This window comes from Anarrhichthys ocellatus, unplaced genomic scaffold (genome assembly GCF_004355925.1).
Source record: "Anarrhichthys ocellatus isolate YVR2014 unplaced genomic scaffold, GSC_Weel_1.0 scaffold32, whole genome shotgun sequence".
NCBI lineage: Eukaryota > Metazoa > Chordata > Actinopteri > Perciformes > Anarhichadidae > Anarrhichthys > Anarrhichthys ocellatus.
This window is the reverse complement of record NW_022280062.1, coordinates 973,663-996,521: the sequence shown is the minus strand read 5'-3', so window position 1 is coordinate 996,521 and position 22,859 is coordinate 973,663. Positions and strand designations below refer to the sequence as shown.

The window sequence follows — 22,859 nt, the reverse complement described above, 5'->3', positions numbered from 1 at the left end:
CTTGCTCCCTCCTCAGCCTCCTGGCTCTCCAGCTTCTTTATGTAGGTTGGTGGCAAAGCTGTACAACCAAGTTTTCATTACATGTCAAAACAAGTAAAATCTAAAAAAAAGGTTTTTCCAAAACATGACCATGGCACATAAACGAAACTCCTTCGGTAAAACATAATAACCTAATGAATCCCTACCATTGACTTTAACAGTTGCAGATGTCTTCTGGTCCCCGCACATGCAAGAATACTCTCCACTATCTTCAACCTCTAAATTCTTAATCTGAAGCTCACAAGAGGTCTCTTCTAGCTTCATCTCATACTTCTTTCCAGCTTTCAGCATTTCAGAGCCTTTTTTCCACTGAACACCATCAGCAGGTTTTGATAATTTGCAGCAAAGTGTCACAGACAGAATCAGATTTGTTCGTGACTGCATGATATCAGTTACCTTTGACAACCAGGGACGCGTACACTTCCTGATCCCCAGCTACCACAGAGATGGTGCCCGAGTCCCTGGGAGTCAGCTCTCTTACAGTAAGAGAGTGGAGCCCCCCCCTCTAGAACGTGAATACTATTGAGGGGGCATGGCTGCAGCGGTGTACGATCTAGGCAACACTGTACATGGTGCAGATCAGTAGGACTGACACGGCAGACAAATGTAGCAGATTCTCCTTCAAAACAATTAACATCCTGTGGTTTTTCCACTATAACCACCAACTGGCCTTTAAAGCAAAACCAAACTATGAGCAAAGTCACCCCGGCATTTATCTCAAGGGCCTTGAAAACCTTGCAAAAGGTTAGACTAATTCAAGACAAAAACTTACCCCAAACTTGTACACATACACACTCAGGTCCTTACCGTTGACTGTCACCTTTGCCATGCTCTTGGCAGTGCCCACGTCACAGGTGTAGATATCAGTGTCTTTCTCCTCCAGCTGTTTGATGGTGAGGGTTAAGATCCCCTCCTTCTGGGACATCTCATATCGACCCCCAGCCTTGAGCTCTGTGTGTCCTTTAAGCCATATCACAGTGGATGGGGTTTGTGCAGTCTCACATTGCAAGGTCACTGAGCTCCTCTCCTCAGATTGGCTGTCTTTAAGCGCTTTAGAGAATTTATGGATTGGCTCTGGAAAAAAAAGAAAGAAAATAAACTAGTTACAAATTACACAGTATGATATTGTAGGATTAATCTATGGTTTCAGAAAGATTATCTCAGAAATGATTCTATATTTATTTAAATATATTGACCAGCTTTTTACCACAATCTCTCAAACAGAGTCGTCATAAGTTAGTTGCTTAAATGGTTTTACGCTATCAAAGAGGAAAAATGCATCAAGATGGAAGTAGGTAAACATGGACTTTTCAGTCTTACCCCTGATTTCCAGCTTGGCTTTAGTGGTTGCACCTCCAACAACTTCACAACTGTACTCTCCAGAGTCTTGAGCAGAGACATTATGGATGGTCAGCTTCATGACCTTATCCTCTTTGCTAATGTCATACTTCTGGCTCTTTTTGATGGCTTTGCTTTCCTTGGCCCACTTTACAGAGGACCTAGACTGTGTTACCTCACAGGTAAATACAGCATCTTCCCCTTGAACAGCACTAACATTCTGTAGTCCTTTAGACACAGACGAAGCTTTGCCTGCAAAAAGGGGATCATGACATGTTTATTTTAATAAAATAAAATAAAATGTAATTATCTACTTTGTTTAGGCCTCTTAAATATTTAGCTTACCTTCAACCGTTAATGTTGTTTTGGAGCTCAGGTCTTTGATGTTGAAGACCACCGCTCCAGCATCAGCAGGACTGACATCGTTAACGGTCAGCATGTACTTGCGTCCTTTACTGGTGACTTTGAAGCGGCCTCCATTTGTGACAGTGTGACCATTTAGAGTCCAGGAACACTCATCGGTGCTCTCACGAGATAAGATGCACTCAAAGCTACATGTCTCTCCCTCATTCACCTCTGCTGACTTCAGCCACTTGGTAATTCCAATGCCGAGCTCTAAATTTGGGACGGAGAGCGCAAATTGGTGAAGATGCAAAACAATACCGTATGTGCGAAGGCTAACACTGTAAAACTGTATATTTCAAACAATGGTACCAACCTCTTACAGTGACCTTGGCTTTAGAAACCTCAGTTCCAAGATCACAACTATACTCTCCAGCGTCTTCTTTGGTGACGTCCTTGATGATCAGTCCCAAAGACTTGCCAGTGTGAAGGAGCTCATACTTTGACCCAGCCTTCAAGACTTGACCTACTTTTCTCCATGTAGGAGAAACCCTGGGCTTGGACGCCTCGCACGCCAGAGTTATCATGCCTTTCTCCTCTCCAATGACATCGTCTAGAGACTTGAGGAACACAGCACGCTTCTCTGGAGGGGAATTGAGAAAATAAAGTTTGACAGTTGGTTCTATTATGTTCTCAAATTTGGGGGGACTGGGGTAAGCTTCATTGACTGCATTTATACAGAGTTTTCAGAGCAAATTCCAATACAGTTTCAAGGTATGGAGAAATTTGACACATGAAGAAATGCTTATATCAAAGTATTATCAGTAGTTCTTACCTTTAACCTTAAGTGTCACAGACTCTTTCACCTTGCGGACTTTTAAGGTGATAGTCCCCCCATCCTGAGGGGCCAGGTTCTTCAGCGTGAGCTTGTGAACTTTTCCGGCGTGAGTGATGGTGTTGACTTCATTAGTGAAGAGCACCTTGTCATTCAGAAGCCACTGCACCTCTTCATCTGCATAGTTAACCTCACATGTGAACACTGCATCGCTGTCTTCATCAACCTCCGTGTCAGCCAAGTGCTTGGTGATCTTAATGTCACGCACTGGACAGAAGAAACATGGTTTTAGTTTGAAGACAATTCTAAAGCAGGTTCTTTATGTAATGGTTTTGATAGGAAAATGCACAATTTGCTTTATTTAGTGTGGTATCCAAAGGTTCATACTGTACCTTCAACAGTAAGTCTCCCTTTGGTCTCAGCAGGTCCAGACTGACAGCGGTAATCTCCACTGTCTTCCTCAGTCAACCTTTGAATAGTAAGTTGAGCCCTTGTAGCGTCTTGCTTAATGTTATACTTGTCTGACGCTGACAGAGGTACCTGACCTTTGAACCAATTAACCTCTTTGGGTGAGGCAGAGAATTTGCAGGTGAGTATAGCAGAGCTTTTCTCCTTCCCCTTCACATCTTTGATGGGTTCCGCAATCTCAAGCGGACGCTCTAAATGTGAGGAACAGTATGTGATCAAACTTATGCAGGATATATCTACCTACAACAGGAACACAAGTTACTGTGGCCAACTGCTGTATGAATGTGATTCAACACATTTACCTTTGACTGTGAGCTGAGCAAAAGACTTGCTCTTCCCAGCTGTAAACTGCATAGGTCCTGTCATTGATGCTTTGGTCTTTTTGAAAGTGAGACGGTGCATAGTGCCCTCTTTCTCCATTTCAACATCGGCGCTCTCCTGCACAGCAACTCCATTCAGAGTCCAGATTGGAGGTTTCACCAGCTCCATACTGATTTCAACTTCAAAAACAGCTGCAAAGGGTTCTGTCACTTCTACTGAACTAAGCTCCCGCACAATGCTGATTGACTGCTCTGGAGGGGTCATGAAAAACAAAATGGTTTAGTTCGAAGTCAAGGATATGATTTCATCAAATAAAGGTAATGTTGATTTATAGACCACACCACACTACTTTGTCCATGGACTTAACTGTAATAACCTCACATAGTTTTACTCAATCAGAATGACTGAATACACCTGCATGGGTCACTACAACTGCAGTACAATTGTGTTAATTCCTTGCACACATAATTTGAAATACCAATTACTATGGGACATTCATTTTAGTATTTAGTAGGTCAGGCTACTAAAATACTAAGCAATGGACAAGCAATGGATGGATGGATGGATGGATGGATAGATGGATAGATGGGTACAGACAGCTACCTCATTGACTAGGAGTCTGATGGCTTGTAAAAACTTTGAGTATGCACATATATAATATACACAGTAAAATGCAGTAATGTACATAAATACCCTACAACTGAGAATCCTGACACGCTAATCAACGTATGTCATCTCCCATGATGTTACCTTCTACAAGCAGTTTACAGGTTGTCTTGTCATCAGTGCCGTCACAGGTATAGGTGTCTTCGTCCCGAGAGTCCACATCGTTGATGATGAGATTTCGATACACATCTTCACTTTTGATCTCGTATTTCCTGCCATGTTTGATCTCCATCTTGTTCTTGTACCACTTCACCTTTGCGCTGGCACGTGACACTTGGCATTCAAGATGAGCACGATGCTTATACATCGCTATCTTATCCCTGAGTTTCTTCACAAACTTCACGGGCAGCTCTACAGTAACATTAACACTGAATCAATGAATACTATCATGTACAGTATGCCGCAAAGGAAGATTAAATGCGATTAATGCCAAAGCCCCTGCATAAGCACACTATAGGACAGGCAATGTCTAATAATTGAAATATGTTGTAGCCAAAGCAAACAGAGCTATTAAGGAACAGTTCCAGCATTGTTTTGCAAAAGCTAAAGCAGACCGCATTAGTCTAATGGCATTACATTAAATGGGAATTACTGTGTGCCAGTCACGCACATGTTGACATAACTTATGGTCGACTGAGAATTTGATCTGTCACAGATTGTGCCTCTAACATAATTTTGACAGATATATACATTTTTATACTCCTGGAGATTTCCAATCACTAAATGTCCAAAACCACTGAAACAGAATGTCTTCTCTGTAGACCATTGTACAGACCAACATTCGATCACGACAGACAGCTGTTACAAAACCCCTTGAAAGTAATCCTAAACCTCAGCTAAAACACCATACCAGTTGTTTCTCCTTTTGCCATCAGGCCTCAATGAGGCATAACAATGTACATGTGAATTGCAAGTGGATTTTCCATCTCACCAATATTGTCAGGATGATGCATTGTGTTTAACTCTTTTAGCAAAACAACATTTCATCTAACTTTAGTGTGACCTTTTACATTTGGCTCACTGAACCAGTTAAAATGGTCAAGTCGATTTTATCAAATCATCCAGGAAATTGTTGATTACATGCAGTCTTCTGTAAAGCATAATAATTTGTTTACAGTAGCCAAATAGTTTTTCACTTAGAGAGAAATAAGGTTTCATTATTTGCAACTTTCTAACAGCTTTTGTCATAGTGAATAGAAATAATCCATTTGCAACCACATCTGAACATTGTAACATACGGGTTAGCTTATCCATGCAGTAATATAAGGTACATACGCATTGACTCATTTACCTTTCACTTTCAGTTTTGCGGTCGAAGAGGCTTTGTCAGCTGTGAATTTAATCTCACCCATATCTTCTGGGGTGACAGTCTTAAACAGCAGTATATAGGTTCTGCCTGGAATAAGAAATGGACAGCTTGTAGATGATCATTATTAAGGCAACTCATATAAAGGTACATGAATATACAGGTGTATACATTGGTGTGCTACTTTCTTGACAACTTACCCTCTTGTCTCATCTTGATGTTGTCACCGACTTTGAGTTTGATACTTCCTTTGTACCACTGGCACTCCACTTCATCATGTGAGATTTCACAGACGAATGCAGCGCTCTCCTTCTCCATCACTTCAACATCCTCTAACTTCTTAACAATCTTAACATCTCTGGCTGCAGGGGAAATATTTTTAAGACGTTTCAATACACTGGAAATCATTATACGTTACCCTTAATAATGGTACCTGAATGATTTATGTGCTTCATGACATCATTAATAATTACCATTAACGGTGAGCTTGGCGGAGGTGTTATCATCAGTAGTGCGACAGATGTAAGTTCCTGCATCTTCAGGGGTGCATTTGTTGATGACCAAAGTACGCTTTCGGCCCAAGGAATGGATGCCAAAATTCTTACCCAGTTTCAGCTCCACATCATTCTGAAGGTGAATCATTTTTCCAAACGGTTATATATGTACATTACACTTTGCACAAATCTTATTTCCCACTGCAGACAGTAATCCAAATAATAATTTCTCACCTTGAACCATTTAACATCTGCATTTGTTCTGGACACTTCGCATTCAAAAGTAACCTTGTCTTTCACAGGAACACTCATATCCATGATGGGCTTGGAGATCATAGCAGGAGGTTCTGTAGAATCAACACACATGTTGGTTAAATAGTAACTAAATGACTTTTGTGGCAGAATGGGTGCTGCACAAAAATAGCGGCTAAGACCCTCCGATTTGGTGACTGACAGGAAGCAGCCCTTACCTGTGATAATCAGTTTGCTGGAACTATGTACTCCTTCTGCTTGGAAGGCAATAGTTCCCGCATCCTCCTTCTTGAGATTGGACAACGTTAAGGCATGCTTCTTTCCCAGGGCTGTGATACGGCAGTTCGCCCCTGACTTTAACTTGGCCCGATCCCTGGTCCAGGAACCTTCAACATCAGCCTGGCTCAGTTCTACTTCAAGAGTTACCGTCTCTGTCTCATGTACCTTGGATTCTGTTAGCCCCTTTATGACCTGGATCTTCTTCACTGAAGGGAGGAGGACAAAAAGTGTTAACAGGCAAGCAAGGTTTTCTAGTTTGTCACTCCAAATGTATGTCCAAATGCACATTACTGGAGAATGACATTATAGATATGTACTGAAATACTGTATTTCGTATCCTAAACATGATTAGTGATTGGGGATCAGTCTTACTCTCCACGTTGAGCTTGGCCTGGGTTTTGTCATCCAGAGTTTCACAGGAGTAGATGCCCCGGTCAGCATAAGTCACACTCTTGAAGACCAGAGCCTGCTTAGCTCCGTCTACCCGAACCTGCATGTTTCCTGCAGGCTGCAGCACGACGCTGTTCTTCATCCACCTCACTTCATCTGACGGCTTACTGAGCTCCACCTCCAGCTTCACTTCACTCTGCTCTTCCACTGTCAGGGTTTCTAGCTTTTTCTTAAATGTCACCAGCTCATCTAATTAGGGCGCAAAAGAAATGTCAAAGTCAATGAGGAAATCGCATTACTTAACATACTTAAAAATTATATTTTAAATGCATGTTCTTACGCTGCACTTGTAGGGAAGCTTTGCAGCTTTTGCCTTCTGCATCGATGCTAATCTCTCCAGCATCTTTTTGGGTGACAGAGGTGATGGTGAGTGAGTGACTGCTGCCACCACGTTCTAGCTTATACTTGGGCCCAGCAGTGACGGGTATGTTGTTATGGAACCATTTAACGTTGGCGTCTGCTGGGTTGACGGCGCACTTGAAAATGGCGTCTTTTCCCTCCATTGCAGCCACGTTGTTCAGTTTTGTGGTCAGCCTCACTAGTCTGGGTGCTGTAAGGAATGCGTGACATCAAATGAAACGGACTGATATGAAGAAAAAGCTGCTACCCTGATACGTTGAATGTTTTGCGTAAACGATGAATTACCTGTCGAAGAGACTTTAGCAGACGTCTTGTCATTTCTACATTCACAGCTGTATTGTCCTTCATCTTCTTTAGTCATGCCAGTCACAGTGAGAAGCCGCTTAGCACCATCTGTCCTGACACAGTGCCTGCCTCCAGGTTTAATTTCACGACCATCACGCTGCCAGACAACATCCCCTGAGGCTTGATTCAGTTCACACATCAGGCTAAGTGTGCCCCCCAACTCCACCATAGCAAGTTTCAAAGGGACAACAAACTTCAAAGCTGAATCTGGAACGAAAACATGAATGTTCGACATCAAAACAAAATCTGGCATCGGAACAGGTCTATACAGCAATTATCAGATTGTCTTAACATTACCATGACTTGCCTTTAACTTGAACTTTGAACTCTAGTTTGTCATCAACAGTTTGACAGGAGTATGTTCCACTGTCTTTGGAATCTGAGGATTTTACTACCAGGGTACGAGAAAGGCCCTCTTTTTTCATTTCATACTTGCTGCCCTCCTTGAGCTCCACACCATCTCTAAGCCATTTCACACTACCACTCTCTGTGGTCAGCTCGGTGGTCAAAACTACTTTTTCACTAGCTTGAACACATGTGTCCTTGACAAGCTTCTTCTGGAACTTGACAGCTGCATCTAAAGAGAAGTAAGAGCTTAGTTTTAAATTATTTGTGCAGAGAATTATCAATCTTGTCGCAAAAATTGTTATATTGTAAATATATATTACCTGTCATCTGCACCTTAAATACCAGCTTTTCTGTTCCGGCCTCACATGTGTATTCTCCAACATCTTTTTTATCCATTTTTTCGATCACCAGCTCACAACTCCTGCCCTTTGACTCCATGTGGACTGCTTTGCTGGAAGTCAACACTTTGCCATCCTTGTACCATTTCACCTCTGTCTTGGAATCAGAAACCTCACAGCTCAGAGTGGCTTTCTGTGAGAGAGTAGCTTTCACCTCCTTCTGGACTGACTCCTTGTTAGAGAAGCCAGCCGGGGCTTCTTCAGAGCAAATGGAAACGTAACAAAACAAAAGTCAGAACAAATCAACTCAAAATGCATGGAAAAAGCCAAAACATGTCAGCTGCAATGAGCAGATTTTAATGATTGAATGCAAACAGGGGAACACGATAGAATAAAAACACAATTCTACAAAACAAATAAGACAAATTAAATTGACATACTCTCAAAAATACTAATGCCATCTTATTCCTCCTACCTGCCACCTGTATCTTGAAAGCCAACTTCTCAGTCCCAGCCTCACACATGTACTCTCCAGCATCCTTCTTCTCCACACTGTCCATCACCAGCTGGCGACTCTTGCCTTTGGACTCCGTATGGATTGTCTTGCTGGAAGTCAACAGTTTGCCATCCTTGTACCATTTCACCTCCGTCTTGGTGTCACCTACCTCACAACTCAGAGTGGCTTTCTGGGAGAGAGTAGCTTTCACCTCTTTCTGGACGGACTCCTTGTTAGAGAATGCTGACTTGGATTGGATCTCTACAAAATAAAAATGGAGAATATCATGATGTTGCCCCCCTTCATCTCAATACAAGTCTTTAAATATATTGCGAAACTTCTGTGTCAATATGATACAAGCCAAAATATAACCATCAAAATGTGCTTAACATCAACACATCAACAGAGATGAACTAAAGTGGACAAATGTGCAGCCAAGACGAGCAAAGTGTATTGTGTGGCTACATGAATAAAACAACAAAAAACGCAGAGCGGTCAACGCAAACATTTGCGATCCCATCATACTGCAACATTCTCAATTCAACCCAAAACAGTAGTTAAGCAAAACTAAAAAGTCAAACCCTCGACGCCAGCTGTTTTTGGTCAACTTCACTCAATATTTTGAGACAATCAAAGTTTTACAAAACAAAACTCGTACAAATCACATATACTATTCCCACTGATTTCTCATACCTGTCAGCTGTACTTTAAATGCCAGTTTTTCTGTTCCCACTTCACAGACGTATTCTCCGGCATCTTTCCTCTCTACGCTGTCGATCACCAGCTGACGAATCTGGCCCTTTGATTCCGTGTGAACTGCTCTGCTGGTACTCAGCAGTTTGCCGTCCTTGTACCATTTCACCTCTGTCTTGTTGTCAACTACCTCACAGCTCAGCGTGGCCTTCTGGGAGAGAGTAGCTTTCACTTCCTTTTGGAATGACTCTTTGTTGAGGAAAGCGGATTTAGCCTGGACTTCTGTAGAAGTACCTGTAAAGGAGTGTGGTGGCAGTGCAATCACCCATACAAAAAAAAGGACTTGACCATATTCCACAAACACAAGATGCCAAGTCACTATTGGATTATAGATCTTTAAACAAGGAATGCCAGATATCTCATAACTGAAGCAACCAATAATACAGCCAGAATTAATTGTGACAACCCTAATCAGAGGAGACCACAGACAAAAATAGAAAACAAGAAATGTCCACCAGATTCACAAACTAAATGTCTATTTTATCTTTTTATTTAAAGAAGCTTGCCTAAGACAACATTTTGAATGTGCAGTGTTAATTAATCAAACCGTTTCATTTAAATATTGTGTGACCAGAATTAGATTAATTACAACGTAATCAACATTGTATGAGTGAGTCATTCAACTAGGTTTTACCTAAAAATGCATCTAGGACTTATATTCTACATGCTATGTCCTCAAAAAACAAATTATTAAACATACTAAATTCTCCTTACCTTCCACTTGTAATTTAAAGACCAGCTTCTCAGTCCCCGCCTCACAGATGTACTCTCCAGCATCCTTCTTCTCCACGCTGTCTATCACCAGCTGGCGACTCTTTCCTTTAGACTCAGCATGGATTGCCTTACTGGTGGCCAGCAGTTTGCCTTCCTTGTACCATTTCACCTCTGTCTTGGTATCAGCTACCTCACAGCTCAGAGTGGCTTTCTGGGAGAGAGTGGCTTTCACCTCCTTCTGGACTGACTCCTTGTTAGAGAATGCAGACTGGACCTGTGTGTCTGTGGAGGAGACCATAAATGCGGATTACAAACTTTTTACTTTAGTCCTTTGATATGTTAACATCTGCAATACCTGTGAAGTACATAAATCAACAGAAATACTGTAAGCCAGATCAGTCCTGGGCCCCACCTGCCACCTGGAGTTTGAAGACCAGCTTCTCAGTCCCAGCCTCACAGACGTACTCTCCCACATCCTTCTTCTCTACGCTGTCTATCAACAGCTGGCGACTGTTTCCTTTAGACTCAGTATGGATTGCCTTACTGGTGGCCAGCAGTTTGCCATCCTTGTACCATTTCACCTCTGTTTTGGAATCAGAAACCTCCCAACTCAGAGTGGCTTTCTGGGAGAGAGTGGCTTTTACCTCCTTCTGGACTGACTCCTTGTTGGAGAAGGCTGACTGAGCCTCTGATGGAGGAGGTATGACAGAGAAAATATCAGATCCAATAAACATCCAATTAGTAATATTATTGTTATTTTGAAAATCCACCTTCCCATACCTGCCACATGCATCTTAAAAGCCAGCTTCTCAGTCCCAGCCTCACAGATGTACTCTCCAGCATCCTTCTTCTCCACGCTGTCTATCAACAGCTGGCGACTCTTTCCTTTAGACTCAGCATGGATTGCCTTACTGGTGGCCAGCAGTTTGCCTTCCTTGTACCATTTCACCTCTGTCTTGGTGTCAGCTACCTCACAGCTCAGAGTGGCCTTCTGGGAGAGAGTAGCTTTCACCTCCTTCTGGACTGACTCTTTGTTGGAGAAAGCTGATTGAATCTCTGAGGGTAGTGTAAACGAGAAATACAGTGTTGTTATGAGCACCGTTTAAGATCACCAATGACTGAAACATATAAGAGACATCTAATGTATGCATTCTTCAAGGCATCATTCAATATTTGAACCTCATCAAGTCTTGTTTGGGACATTTGTCAGATAAATGTGAATTAAATGTGTACAGCAACTAAACTCTAAAACCCTTAACTCAAATCACTTTCATGCAGTAGCTAACAAACAATTGATTTGAACCTAAAATATGTGTTAAATTCTATATATCAATTAATCAATCGAGCAGTCCTACCTGACACAAATATCTTGAAGACCAGCTTTTCCCCTCCGGCTTCGCACATATACTCTCCAGCATCGCTCTTCGCCACCTTTTCAATCACCAGCTGACGAGTATTGCCTTTTACTTCTGAGTATATCGTCCGACTGGATATCAACACCTTGCCGTCTTTATACCATTTCACTTCTGTCTTGCTATCCGAAACACTGCAACTAAGAGTGGCCTTCTGGGAGAGAGTAGCATACACCTCCTTTTGAACTGACTCCTTGTTGGAGAAGGCAGTTACGGCTTGAGTTTCTGAGAACGAAATAAGGTAAAGAAATTTATATCATATCGTAATAACATCTGCGATGTGCAGTAAAGCATTGAATAGTAGTACGAAAGCAATCTTACCTTTTATCTTGACCTGGAATGTGATTTTGTCTGCTGCTGTCTCGCAGGAGTAATGTCCTTCGTCAGTTTTCTTGGCGTTCTTGATGATGAGTTTCCTTTGAGTTCCTTTGGAGATGAAGGTAGTTCTTTGGTCCTCAGTGATCTCCACTTGATCTTTTCTCCACACAACGGCCGCGCCGGCAGGAGATACCTCACAGCTCAGCTCAAGATCTCCTTTAAGGGACGATGACATTCCCACAGTACCTCTGGCTTTGTTCAGAAATTTGGCAGGTTCATCTTAGAGAAAAAGCGATGAAAATTCATGACTTTTTTATTTAATATTTGTGAAGTTATTTCAGTTGATGTCATACAAATAATATGTGTGTTAGCGAATGAGAGAGGAGTACATGTAAAATCTCTGTAACAATAATTTAAAACCCTTTACCAATGTATATCTTTATGTTTGTTACAGCTCACGTATGGAAAGAGCCTGACTTGGTGTAGCACAGTAACCCTGGCGTTGACTACGTGGTGACAAATAGCTCTTTCCTCTATTTGATGGCTCATGAGCATATGCTTGCAGCCATCGGAGCAGATCACATTTCAGTAGATCACATGAGACAAACTGTCTGCATATGGGCTTCAGGCAATACTTGTTGCACACACGGAGCCCAGTTCCCTTTACGCTATCATATTTGCACCGGCTTTTTGCAACTACTTTTTTGATGAGCGTATACCTTTAAGAGCGAGTTGCAGGGGCATTCTGTCGTCGGCTAAAACACACTCGTAGATGCCGACATCTTCCTCAGTAACATTGTGTACCATAAGGATCCTCTTCCGGTCGATGATCATATATTCATACTTCTTTCCCATTTTCACCTCCCGCCCATTCTTCATCCAAACCACCTGAGGAAACAGAGAACAGATTGCCAAAATAGGCATGATAAAGTAAAATAAAATGTATAATTAAAAGAGTGCTTGAATATTACTCTCAAGTAGAACTACTGATACTTAAGTATTGCCAAGTAGGATTACTTGTGCTGACAAGTTCCCAAATACAAAAGTGGCTCCTTTGAAGACTATTCTGTGTAACAGTAACATGAAATAAGATATGTGGAACACTGTACTGACTTACTTCATCTCCCTATAAATACCCCCTACCAACTTTGCCAATAAAAAAAGAGGGTCAAAGCTAACTAATATAAAATATCCCTCTAGAATTACAACTGGAGGTACAAAGTAGAATGCTTCCTCAAAAAGAAGATTATAGAGTAGACTTCAAACAGCACAGAAAAAACCTACTCAATTACACAAATCATAGTGATTGTTTTCTATCCCTGCATACTTGTGAAGTAACAGGTACATGTATGTTTCCATCACAAACCTGTGCATCGTAACCCGACACCTCAGCAGTCAGCTGAGCAGTGGCTTGGGCACTGCAGATCACCACCTCCACCACATCTGACTTGTTGGTAAACCTAACAGGAGGAGCTAAAAATACAGTTTTCATGTTATTATATTGCTATTGGCAATGGCATTTAATTCAAAAACAATAAAGGTTTTAATATAGAAAAGCAAATGTACTACGACTTATGTATATGATTTAGAGTATTTTTCTCTGTGGATAGTAACTGACTACAGTATGAGATGCATACCCTGCACAGATAAGATGCAACTGCTTTGGGAGCCTCCACCCCCAAACTTGAGCTCAGCTCCATTCATTTCCATGGTCACGACACGGATGAGCAGAGTGTGCGAGTTCTTGGACCTGGTGATGAGGTAGTCTGCTCCGCTGCGCAGGAGGCGGCCACCTAGAGACCAGAAGCCAGAACAAACAGCGGACAGCTCCACGGAGATGGAGAACCCCTCACCAGAGAAAGCAACGCTGTTCATCAGGCCTTTCTTGATCTCAGCACTGGGTTCTGGAGACATCAGAAAAATATCACTTGAATGCATTCAACAAAAGCACATAACTACAAATGATAAATGCCACAGAGACATCAGTCCTACCTAGGAAGAAGCTTCCAGGCACCTCCAGGTAGGGACTTTGGCCAAAGTCATTCATAGCAGAGATACGGAACTGGTAGGTGGCTTCTTCTGTGAAGCTGCAGACGGTGATCTGTGTGGAAACAATGGTTTCCCCAGCGTTGCACCTCTGCCATGTCTGAGTGCCAATCTTCCTCTTATCCACTATGTAGCTCTTGATGGGTACAGGGCGGTCGCTGTCTGGAGGAGACCACTGAATGGTGACGGATGAGTCCGTCTTGTTCTGCACCACGGCATCGACTGGGGGATCGGGAGGATGCTTCCTCGCAGCTAGAGCAGAAAGAGTGAGGATCATGCTGTTTTTATGATCATACAAGCACTGTGTGATTGTAGTAAATCAAAAGAAAGATTATAGAAATATCACATTTTTCTTTTTTACAACCGGGGTTTTACTTTCATAGCTGGCCATCCTGAAAATGATGCAAGCAAGTCAGAACAAACGCAATGAATCTGAATTAGACCCAGAGATCATCCTCACCAGTGACAGAGAATCGAGTGGAGGTCTTGCAGTCTCCAGCCACAAAGGCCACTTCTCCTGAGTCATCTGCCTGGCAATCTCTAATTGTGAGTGTGTATTGTCTGAGCAGGCACGCAATGGAAATACGGGAATCTTTCTTCAATTTCTCTCCATTGCGGGTCCAGTACGCATCTGGGAAGGGATGCTCCAGCTCCACACAGAAGATGACGGTGTCACTGACGGGGACCACTGTCCTCCGGGGAAGTTTCTTAGTTATGTTGCCTGAGATATGAGAGGAAGCAGACGTTACATAAAGAAACACATTCAGTGGCATTGTCGACACATTGACTAGCTGTTTGTAATTTTCCAACTTTTAGCAGTATTTTAAGGTCATATTAATTACTTGTAATGCCTGTACACAATATTTATTAGGAAAGAAAGATGTTTCAACCATACCCAGGACAGTGAGCTCAGCCACAGTGCGACTGCCCTCTTTCATCTCGCAGATGTAAACACCATCGTCGTTGGTGGTGACATTGTGTATGGTGAGACGTCGAAGGGTGCCTTCCTGCTCTATGTAATATTTGGTGCTTTGCTGCAGCCGTGTTTCCTCCATGAACCAGTTGGCCTGGGTGGCACTAACAGGCACCTCACACATCAGTGTGGCTGACGTTTTCTCTTGAACCTCCACATCCTGAAGCTTCCTCCTGAATGGCACCTTAGGCTCTGACACAATGAAAAATATGCATATGAACTACAAAATGCAGTACCTTAAAATCAACCGTTTTACAAACGTTCTACATTAATTTCCCTTTAATCTCTAGTTCAGGCTAGTCTAGCATTGAAAGAGAGATTGGACATTTTTTTTTTGGAGCACCAAAAACTTGTGACTTGGCTACTCAACACGTTTTCAATTGTCAAAAGCTCTTACAGAAGAACATGTGGGCAAATATGTGTTTGACAATATAGCAAGAAAAAAAAGAAGCTTTCAGTAGTCAACTGTGAAATCGAGGTCTGGCAGTTAAACGGATGTCTGAAACTTTCAGCATGCTCTTGTAAATGCTCCTAAGTATGACAATTTCAAATGTTATGTGCTTAATACCTGTAAAATAATGTCAAAATGTTACTGATATTTGTTTATATTTACATGACTTTGTTTAATGTTAACTGAAGGTTTCAATCTACTTCACACCCACTATTTCAATGCAGGTTTACAGAGTACACCTTGTACATTTCCCCTTTTTCTCAGCGCTCTGCACCACAAATGAGCTTTACAGTTTCAAGCTGTATCCATAGCCATACGTTTGGACCCAAGCCAACAGTTTAGGAATCAAGTGTTGAAACACGTGGCACTCCACTGTGAGTTACGGGTGAAGTCCACTGGGTTCAGTAAATCAATTAAAGTACCTACGTAAAATAAATGCAAGATTTACATTAAACTATATCCTGCAATCTTCATTCCAAAGGGCAAGGGAGCTGTTTTTAGCCTGGCAGTTGAATATTTTTACTTTGAGTATATCAGGTTGCAAAAAAACACTGGTCATACACAAGGGAGAATAAAAGTTGATGAGATACAGTGTGGCTCCTAAAGCACTTTATCTTGTAATTTAGTCACAAGCTTTGAGGATATGCAGTACATGTTAAACTCCTATGTCCATTGTTATTATACTGGTATATCAGAAGTGACAATTCTCTGTAGGCTTATTCGTTGTTTTTCTTTTTTATGTGTTGTATTTTTCTTACTCCATGCTGTATTTTGTGTATTTATTGGAAAAATGTATAAATGGTCATCCAACCACTAGGAGTTCAAAATATTTGTATTTTCTATTAAATTCTGCAAACTAACAACCTGCAAGGCAAACATCAGAGGTGTCCGGTTTCCTGCACCAGCCATTAACTGCACATCAGTAGCACATTAGCGGACATACCGACAGAAATCTACAACCCAACGGTTTCATCCCTTGGGCCAATATCTTTGCAAGGGAAGTGCTCGCTAACAGTGGTACCAATGTGCTCCAGTGAGTGACCGACCATCTTAGCATCTGTGAACTACTCATCACCAGCAGAAAATAGATGCAACTCAACACCCTACTTCAGAGGTTGAGCCAGAATTCAACCTTGTTGTGAAATGCCACACGCATTTTGGGATGTTTAAATGAGGCTTTGGCATATTGATTTGAACACGTACAGTAGTGCAGTTGTCAAAAATGAGTGTATCCTTCTAACGTAGCTTATTCCTCTGTGCCGTATACCTCCATTGCTATTGCGATGAAACACACAACACATAAATGAGCCACACTGATGCACTGGGTGACACGTTTCTTCACTGTGGCACTGTGGTTTATTTTGAGTAACTCCCACATACACCATCCTGGTATTATAAATACTCAGTAGAGCACCAAATGGGTATTCATTATCAGCTCAACATAGTCCTGTTTGAGTAAGGTTTGCTAAAAACTACAGTGCTCAGCCATTTTAGGAAATGACTCAGGTGCTGGGGCCTTGGAAAGACACATTGTTGCTATTTATGGGACTTGTTAATATCAATGAAATCCTGTAATCATGTCAGCCGTATATATATATGCTGTAAATGCAGAATATAGTGGTCCAGAGTGATGTTATATGTGCTGACAGATGATGCATATAATTCATGACCATGTATCAAATGATAGCTTACTTATAGCGGATTCTCTTAAATGTGTGTAAAAATGCATCACTGACTGGACTGTATGTAGCATTTTCTTAATACATGACCATCTTACCTTTGACTGTTACCAACACAGCACTGTAGGTCTGGCCAGCCATATTGGTTGCATTGCAGGTGTAGAGACCGTTATCAGTCTGCTTGCAGTACAGGATCTTGAGGATGAAGTTCTCAGCGTGGTCCTCATAAATCACATGTCTGCGGCCCTCACTGATGTTTGTTCCATCCTTCCTCCAGATGATGTGGGGTTTAGGGTGACCCGTCACAAAGCAGCTGAGTTTGGCATGCTTACCTTCAGTCACCGTGCAGGTACGGGTGAACACGCCTTTGGGCAGCTTTGCCAGCGCAGATGCCCTCAGCTCATGTTCCAGACTCAGAGACCTCGAACTATCTGTGACGTCGACCTTGGAGGAGGAAGAAACAAAGGATCTGCTGTCTTCGTTGCGATAGATGGTGATGTCCTTCTTCATTTCCTCCTTGCGCTTTTGTAGGTGAGAAAGGAGGGAGGTGTTTTTGTCTGCAGCCAGGTGGCGGGAATCCTGGGCATCTACGGCAAGAGCCGCTGCAGCGTGTGAACGACCAACAGTGTTCTGGGCCCTGCAGGTGTAGGTGCCGCTATCCAGGTTACGCACACTTTGGATCTTTAAGATGCTGCCGTCACTGTCGGAAACAATCTTGATACGGTTTGTCTCCCCCAAGTAGCGCCCATCTTTCTCCCAATCAAAGTTGGCCTCAGGGTAAGCTACGACCCGGCAGTGGAAAACAACATCGTCTCCCAGACCTACACGTGCAGAGGAAGGCTTAACCATGAAAGCAGGGGCTCTCTGAACCATCTCTGTCGGCAGGGCCACTTTGAGGGTCACAGCGGCATAAGCTTCCCCAACGCTGTTTTTGGCCCGGCACATGAATTGGCCACTGTCCTCCAGTGTTAAGTCATAGATGGTGAGGCGGTACACATCTCCATCGTCCACGGTTTTGAAGCGTCCCCCAGATGTCAGCTTCAGCTTGTCCTTCTCCCAGGTGATCAGTGGGGTCGGGCTGCCCACGATCGTGCAGCTCAGTGTGGCATCCTTGCCTGCACACACTGAGAACGCCTTTGGGCGGGTGAGGAACCTGGGGACTCCTCCGAACAAGTTTTTATCCATTGTGTATTCCTGTAATCAAATAAAAAGATGAATGTTACAATACAGTACCGTGCCAGGGTATACAAGAAAAACATGCAACATTGAACGGGACTTGTCACATTCGTTTAAGTCATTCTAATGATTCACATAGCTTGCAAAACAACAGGTAGTAGTTTGATATAGTTTGCTATTAGCTACCAAACACAATTTTTCAGTGACTAATTTGGGTTAAATTATGAACAATTAATAAATGGCAGTTTTACAACTGAATTTGATAAAGGTTTAGACATTTTTTATTTCTGCTGAACTGTAACAAACAAAATCATTCAAACACATTTTGAATGATAAAAAAGGTTGCCAGTTATCTTCTACTACTTTCCGCACCACACATTCAATTACAAAGAAACACTGTCAAATGAACCCAAACCATTGTGAGATGTGACAGTCTGTTAAGTGTACTCTATAAATATGTTATGCTATGAAAATAGACATAAATCCACAGTCCACATAGGCATATTTATGGAAGGCATTTACAGTAACTGTCAGTCAACATACCCCTGTGCTGGCCCTGCAGACATTCGTCAATACAACGACTTAACTTCGTGCCATGCAGCCTTATTCGATCGAAAAGTAGTTTAACAACACAACAACAAACGAATTCCCTTTGTAACAAGGTCAAATGGAGCCGATATGTTCCTCTCAAAGAGTGACATTTGCCAGCTTTGTCACCTCTGCCGCTTGAACTGCCTGTCCCAAAAATAACCTCAGCTGTCAGACCCCGTCTCTGTCCATTGCCATTTGTAGAAGCGAAAGGGATATCAGCTGTTTGATAAAGCTTCCACTTCAGGAACATACTTCGTTTCTCTGTGACTATAACGTTACCCTAAATAAAAACGACTTCCACAATGTATGTTGTAATTCAATTAGTATCATTTGCGTTGCGTAAAACTGCAAAAACAAAAATGGAGCACATACGCTTAATAACAGTTTTAATATCAAAGCTATTAACTCAAAGCAGTAACGTCATTGGAACCGTTACAGGTGTGAAAGTATATCACTTAGATACTCGTACGCATTTAAGTTGAAATAAATGGAAAAAATAAATGCTACAACGGTCAAGTTCTGACTATAATTCTTAATGTAACGTAATTTGTTTTTAGCCTTAAGTTACTTTGTTCACCTTGAGTCTTCAGCCACTACTCAGGTAAAACGGGCGCTGAATCATGTGCGCTAAAACGTCAGTTGTGCCGTCAAGATTTCCGAACGATAGCTCCAACTCCAAAAATGTCTTCTTTGTGCTCAAATATCCAATGAAGTGGTTGTAAATCCAGGATGGTGGAACATCCCCCCCCCCCCCCCCCCAAAAGTCTCCTGCGATGGGCGGTTGACGAGACTTATCTTTTCTTATTTGTTACCTCATGATGCCAAATAGCTGACGCGCCTACTTTTGCGCAGCCTCCCTTTCCAAAATAGACTCGTCCCACTCGTAGGAGATAGGAGATAGGAGATAGGTTGCCAGTGAGGTCGGGAAGGAGAGCAGACTGGCCTGTGCTCTGCTGGGCTGCACACTGCAGGTCGGACACTTAGGTCATAATAACAATTCAACTGAATAAGAGACTACTTAAGTTACCAAAATGCGTCACACGTGGGGAGTGGATTCCTTCAGCTGGTGGAAAGTAACAAGTACATTTACTCATGTACTTAAGTACTTGATTATTATTATTTCCTACTCCACTACATTTATTTGACATCTTTAGTTACTTGCACTTTGCATATTAATATTATAATTAACATATGAATAATATGCTGTTATAGATTAAGCAACCCAGCTGTATAAAAATGTTACCATCTGCAACACTAAAGTATATAATATATATAATATGATCCAATTATACAATAAACATTATTCTGAAATGGGCCATTCTGTACAATGAGCACATTGGTACTTAGTATATTTTGATGGTAATACCATACCATGTATTTTTACTTAAAAAAATAAAGTAAATAATGAATGCATAACTTTTAATTGATTTTCTACATTGTGGTTTTGCTTCAGAGGTTAGGAAGTAAAATATCTGAGTACTTCTCCCACCACTGCTGTGCTGTAGATCAAACTATCCAACAGTATATAAAGTAGTCAAAATGTGCCTCACCTCTACTTTGAAATTATGCTTACCAATAAAAACAAATACAATAATATTCCATTGATTAGTTATGATATATCTTGAATGCAGGACTTGTACTTGAGTATTTCTACAGAGTGGCATTGCTTCTTCAACTAAAAGTACTTGTTCCACCATGGTTTTCAGTAGCAACACATACATCATATTATTACACACAATTAACCACATTTTCTTAATTCCATTCTGGTCCAAATCCCACCAAAATGGCTGTAAAATGTTCTATTTGAATTTTCCATATTTCATTTATTTAGTTAACTGTTTTTATGTATATTTCATTATTTTATTTCCTTACACAAAGGTCCAAATCCTGTTTCGTAGACACTCAATAAAACACAGAGGAGATAGTGATTCCTCCAGATCCACAGTCAGCTAGAATATTGTCTCATACAGGACTATTGATGACTTCAGACTCAATTATATTACAACTTCACTTGTTATTTTGAGCCTCTCTTCTATATGCAAATGTGTGACCTGCACATCAATCTCTTGCCATGTCTATCAGTACTGAATGATCTTAGGCTCATCTTAGTGTGTAGTGCGAGCTGAGCCAAAGGACGAGCCAATTTAAATCCGAAGAGTCTGAATGTGAAGGTAACAGACTTCTTATTTTGTTTTTGTCATGCTTTTCCCGTTGAGAGGTTTGACTACTTCCCTATTATTCTAGTTTTTCAGCTGCACTAACACCTGTTCGGATCTGTGCAGAGAACATAAAATAAATGAACTTCATATCAGTCCTCTAATCAGACTGTGGGTACCTGACAAACAATCATATTTCCATAAATGTCAGTCTTCCTTTAAGTCTTTTTTTTGTTATTTTCTCTTGTTTCACTAGAACCGTACCAGCATACAGTGAGAGTAGACTAACTGACATAATTTATCACAATTTCTAAACAATAACAATGCATAACATTGCATGCAATTCCAAGACTATGGTCATAGCCTGCTGACTCGTCTGTATTTCTGATAACTGCCCATTTTCTGAATAACCTTCACTTTCTTATGGACAGTTTCTTACCACCTACATATATGTATGCAGTGTGTGTTCCGCCTAAACCTCTATTGAATGTACAGTACATGTGGTTGAAGTTGCTTGAGCTTGTGACACACTGTGTTTCACCGCCACCATGTTGGCAGCTGCTTTACCCGGCTGGTCAGCCCATAATTAAGTTATGACCTCATAGTGTACAAAAGCCTCAAATACAGCAGTGCTTTAAATACATCTCCCATGACATCTTCACAATGATTCCAACATGTTTAGCATGACATAGCAATCATTAGATAGCAGGGCATTCATTTTTTTCACACCCTACTTTATCACATATTTAGAGACATAATTATATGTATTATATTTAATGTTATTCTCTAAAACAATGGGTAACAAGTCTTACCCCTTTCTTCCCTATTCTTTGGCCTCTATGGTATTTCCTTGGTCTTCCAGAGTGGGCTTTCCCCCAGTGCCAATGACTGACAGCAGCAGGTCGCCTGGACCCTGATTTAAACTTCCCGAAACTCTAGCAGACAGTAATCCACTGTTGCTGCCTGCCTCTGCTCATCCTGTACTGGCTGCTGGCTTTGGTTTCCATGCTCCTGAAAGCATACTGACGAAAAAAGGAACAATTAAAACAAACTGATGGAGAACTCTTTTGTCTGTCCCACATTCACCCAAACATGTTATGTAACATAAGGGATGATAATAATAATAAAAGCCTGTTTGGTTTATATAATCAAATTTAACGTACCTTTCAATTGCTTTTTCTCCTCCATCTTTGCACTTTCTGTGGTCTGCCTTTCCTGAAGCCCAATCAGTTAGGAGCATCAAATAACATCACGGATGGTATTTCCACAACCTTTGGTGATTACCCAAAAGTCATTCTTGACCAAACACCTGAGCACAATACAGCAGACCGGCACATAGCACCTGGCTATGCTGTTAAGCAACAAGTAAAAAATGTCTTGGTGATGAGACCATTTTTTTTTTTTACAGAACATTTGTAATGTATCCTCTCCAATATCTGACCTACGAGGCCTTCCACCAGACCTCTTAGGCATTTCAGGATTAAGGTCACGGTTGTATCATGTTCACAGCCGAAACACATGGGTGTTACCTCAAAAGAACATTTACACGGCAGACATGACGACAAGCGAGACAAACGTCAGTAACAGCGAGGACAGATAGCCAAGGATAAACAGCAGATGGCGTCCGCGTCCCTAAAATGTGCAAAGAGGACTTTAAGATATAACAATCACTTGATTATGAGTAAAAAAACACAGATGAGACTAAATAGTGTGTCTCAAAATAGAGGCATGTGGTGTTTATTTACAATGTGGATAGCATTTACAGTATTGACAGAGTATAAGGAGGGCAACAGGGGTACACAGGGCACTGAGATAACGCAGGAAACAATGAAACAAAAGTCAGCTTCACTATTCTGACCCACGAAGAGCAATCAAACAAAGACGTAACGAATGTGGAAAGAAATACTTTTATT

The 22,859-nt window shown here is 41.6% G+C and overlaps 1 protein-coding gene across 1 annotated transcript in view; it reads right to left on the bottom strand.

Annotated features, from left to right (window-relative positions):
- obscnb (obscurin, cytoskeletal calmodulin and titin-interacting RhoGEF b) overlaps positions 1 to 19,538 on the bottom strand; it is a 48,442-nt gene extending 28,904 nt beyond the window's left edge. Inside the window, exons 1-34 of the mRNA XM_031865290.1 lie at positions 19,368 to 19,538; positions 17,122 to 18,217; positions 14,816 to 15,085; positions 14,381 to 14,641; positions 13,867 to 14,172; positions 13,512 to 13,778; positions 13,241 to 13,347; positions 12,594 to 12,762; positions 11,878 to 12,153; positions 11,500 to 11,781; positions 10,925 to 11,200; positions 10,557 to 10,832; positions 10,145 to 10,426; positions 9,371 to 9,664; positions 8,657 to 8,938; positions 8,164 to 8,439; positions 7,803 to 8,072; positions 7,436 to 7,702; positions 7,071 to 7,340; positions 6,713 to 6,979; positions 6,280 to 6,546; positions 6,044 to 6,156; positions 5,789 to 5,942; positions 5,516 to 5,677; positions 5,301 to 5,405; positions 4,094 to 4,360; positions 3,325 to 3,594; positions 2,947 to 3,213; positions 2,555 to 2,821; positions 2,096 to 2,362; positions 1,723 to 1,992; positions 1,360 to 1,629; positions 847 to 1,113; positions 1 to 58 (exon numbers count right to left, since the gene is read on the bottom strand). The exon at positions 1 to 58 is cut by the window's left edge and continues 32 nt beyond it. Coding sequence (XP_031721150.1) covers positions 1 to 58; positions 847 to 1,113; positions 1,360 to 1,629; positions 1,723 to 1,992; positions 2,096 to 2,362; positions 2,555 to 2,821; positions 2,947 to 3,213; positions 3,325 to 3,594; positions 4,094 to 4,360; positions 5,301 to 5,405; positions 5,516 to 5,677; positions 5,789 to 5,942; positions 6,044 to 6,156; positions 6,280 to 6,546; positions 6,713 to 6,979; positions 7,071 to 7,340; positions 7,436 to 7,702; positions 7,803 to 8,072; positions 8,164 to 8,439; positions 8,657 to 8,938; positions 9,371 to 9,664; positions 10,145 to 10,426; positions 10,557 to 10,832; positions 10,925 to 11,200; positions 11,500 to 11,781; positions 11,878 to 12,153; positions 12,594 to 12,762; positions 13,241 to 13,347; positions 13,512 to 13,778; positions 13,867 to 14,172; positions 14,381 to 14,641; positions 14,816 to 15,085; positions 17,122 to 18,208 — 8,789 coding nt within the window. The 5' untranslated portion in view covers positions 18,209 to 18,217; positions 19,368 to 19,538. The remainder of the gene's footprint in view (positions 59 to 846; positions 1,114 to 1,359; positions 1,630 to 1,722; positions 1,993 to 2,095; positions 2,363 to 2,554; positions 2,822 to 2,946; positions 3,214 to 3,324; positions 3,595 to 4,093; positions 4,361 to 5,300; positions 5,406 to 5,515; positions 5,678 to 5,788; positions 5,943 to 6,043; positions 6,157 to 6,279; positions 6,547 to 6,712; positions 6,980 to 7,070; positions 7,341 to 7,435; positions 7,703 to 7,802; positions 8,073 to 8,163; positions 8,440 to 8,656; positions 8,939 to 9,370; positions 9,665 to 10,144; positions 10,427 to 10,556; positions 10,833 to 10,924; positions 11,201 to 11,499; positions 11,782 to 11,877; positions 12,154 to 12,593; positions 12,763 to 13,240; positions 13,348 to 13,511; positions 13,779 to 13,866; positions 14,173 to 14,380; positions 14,642 to 14,815; positions 15,086 to 17,121; positions 18,218 to 19,367) is intronic.
- Positions 19,539 to 22,859: the final 3,321 nt, after the last annotated feature.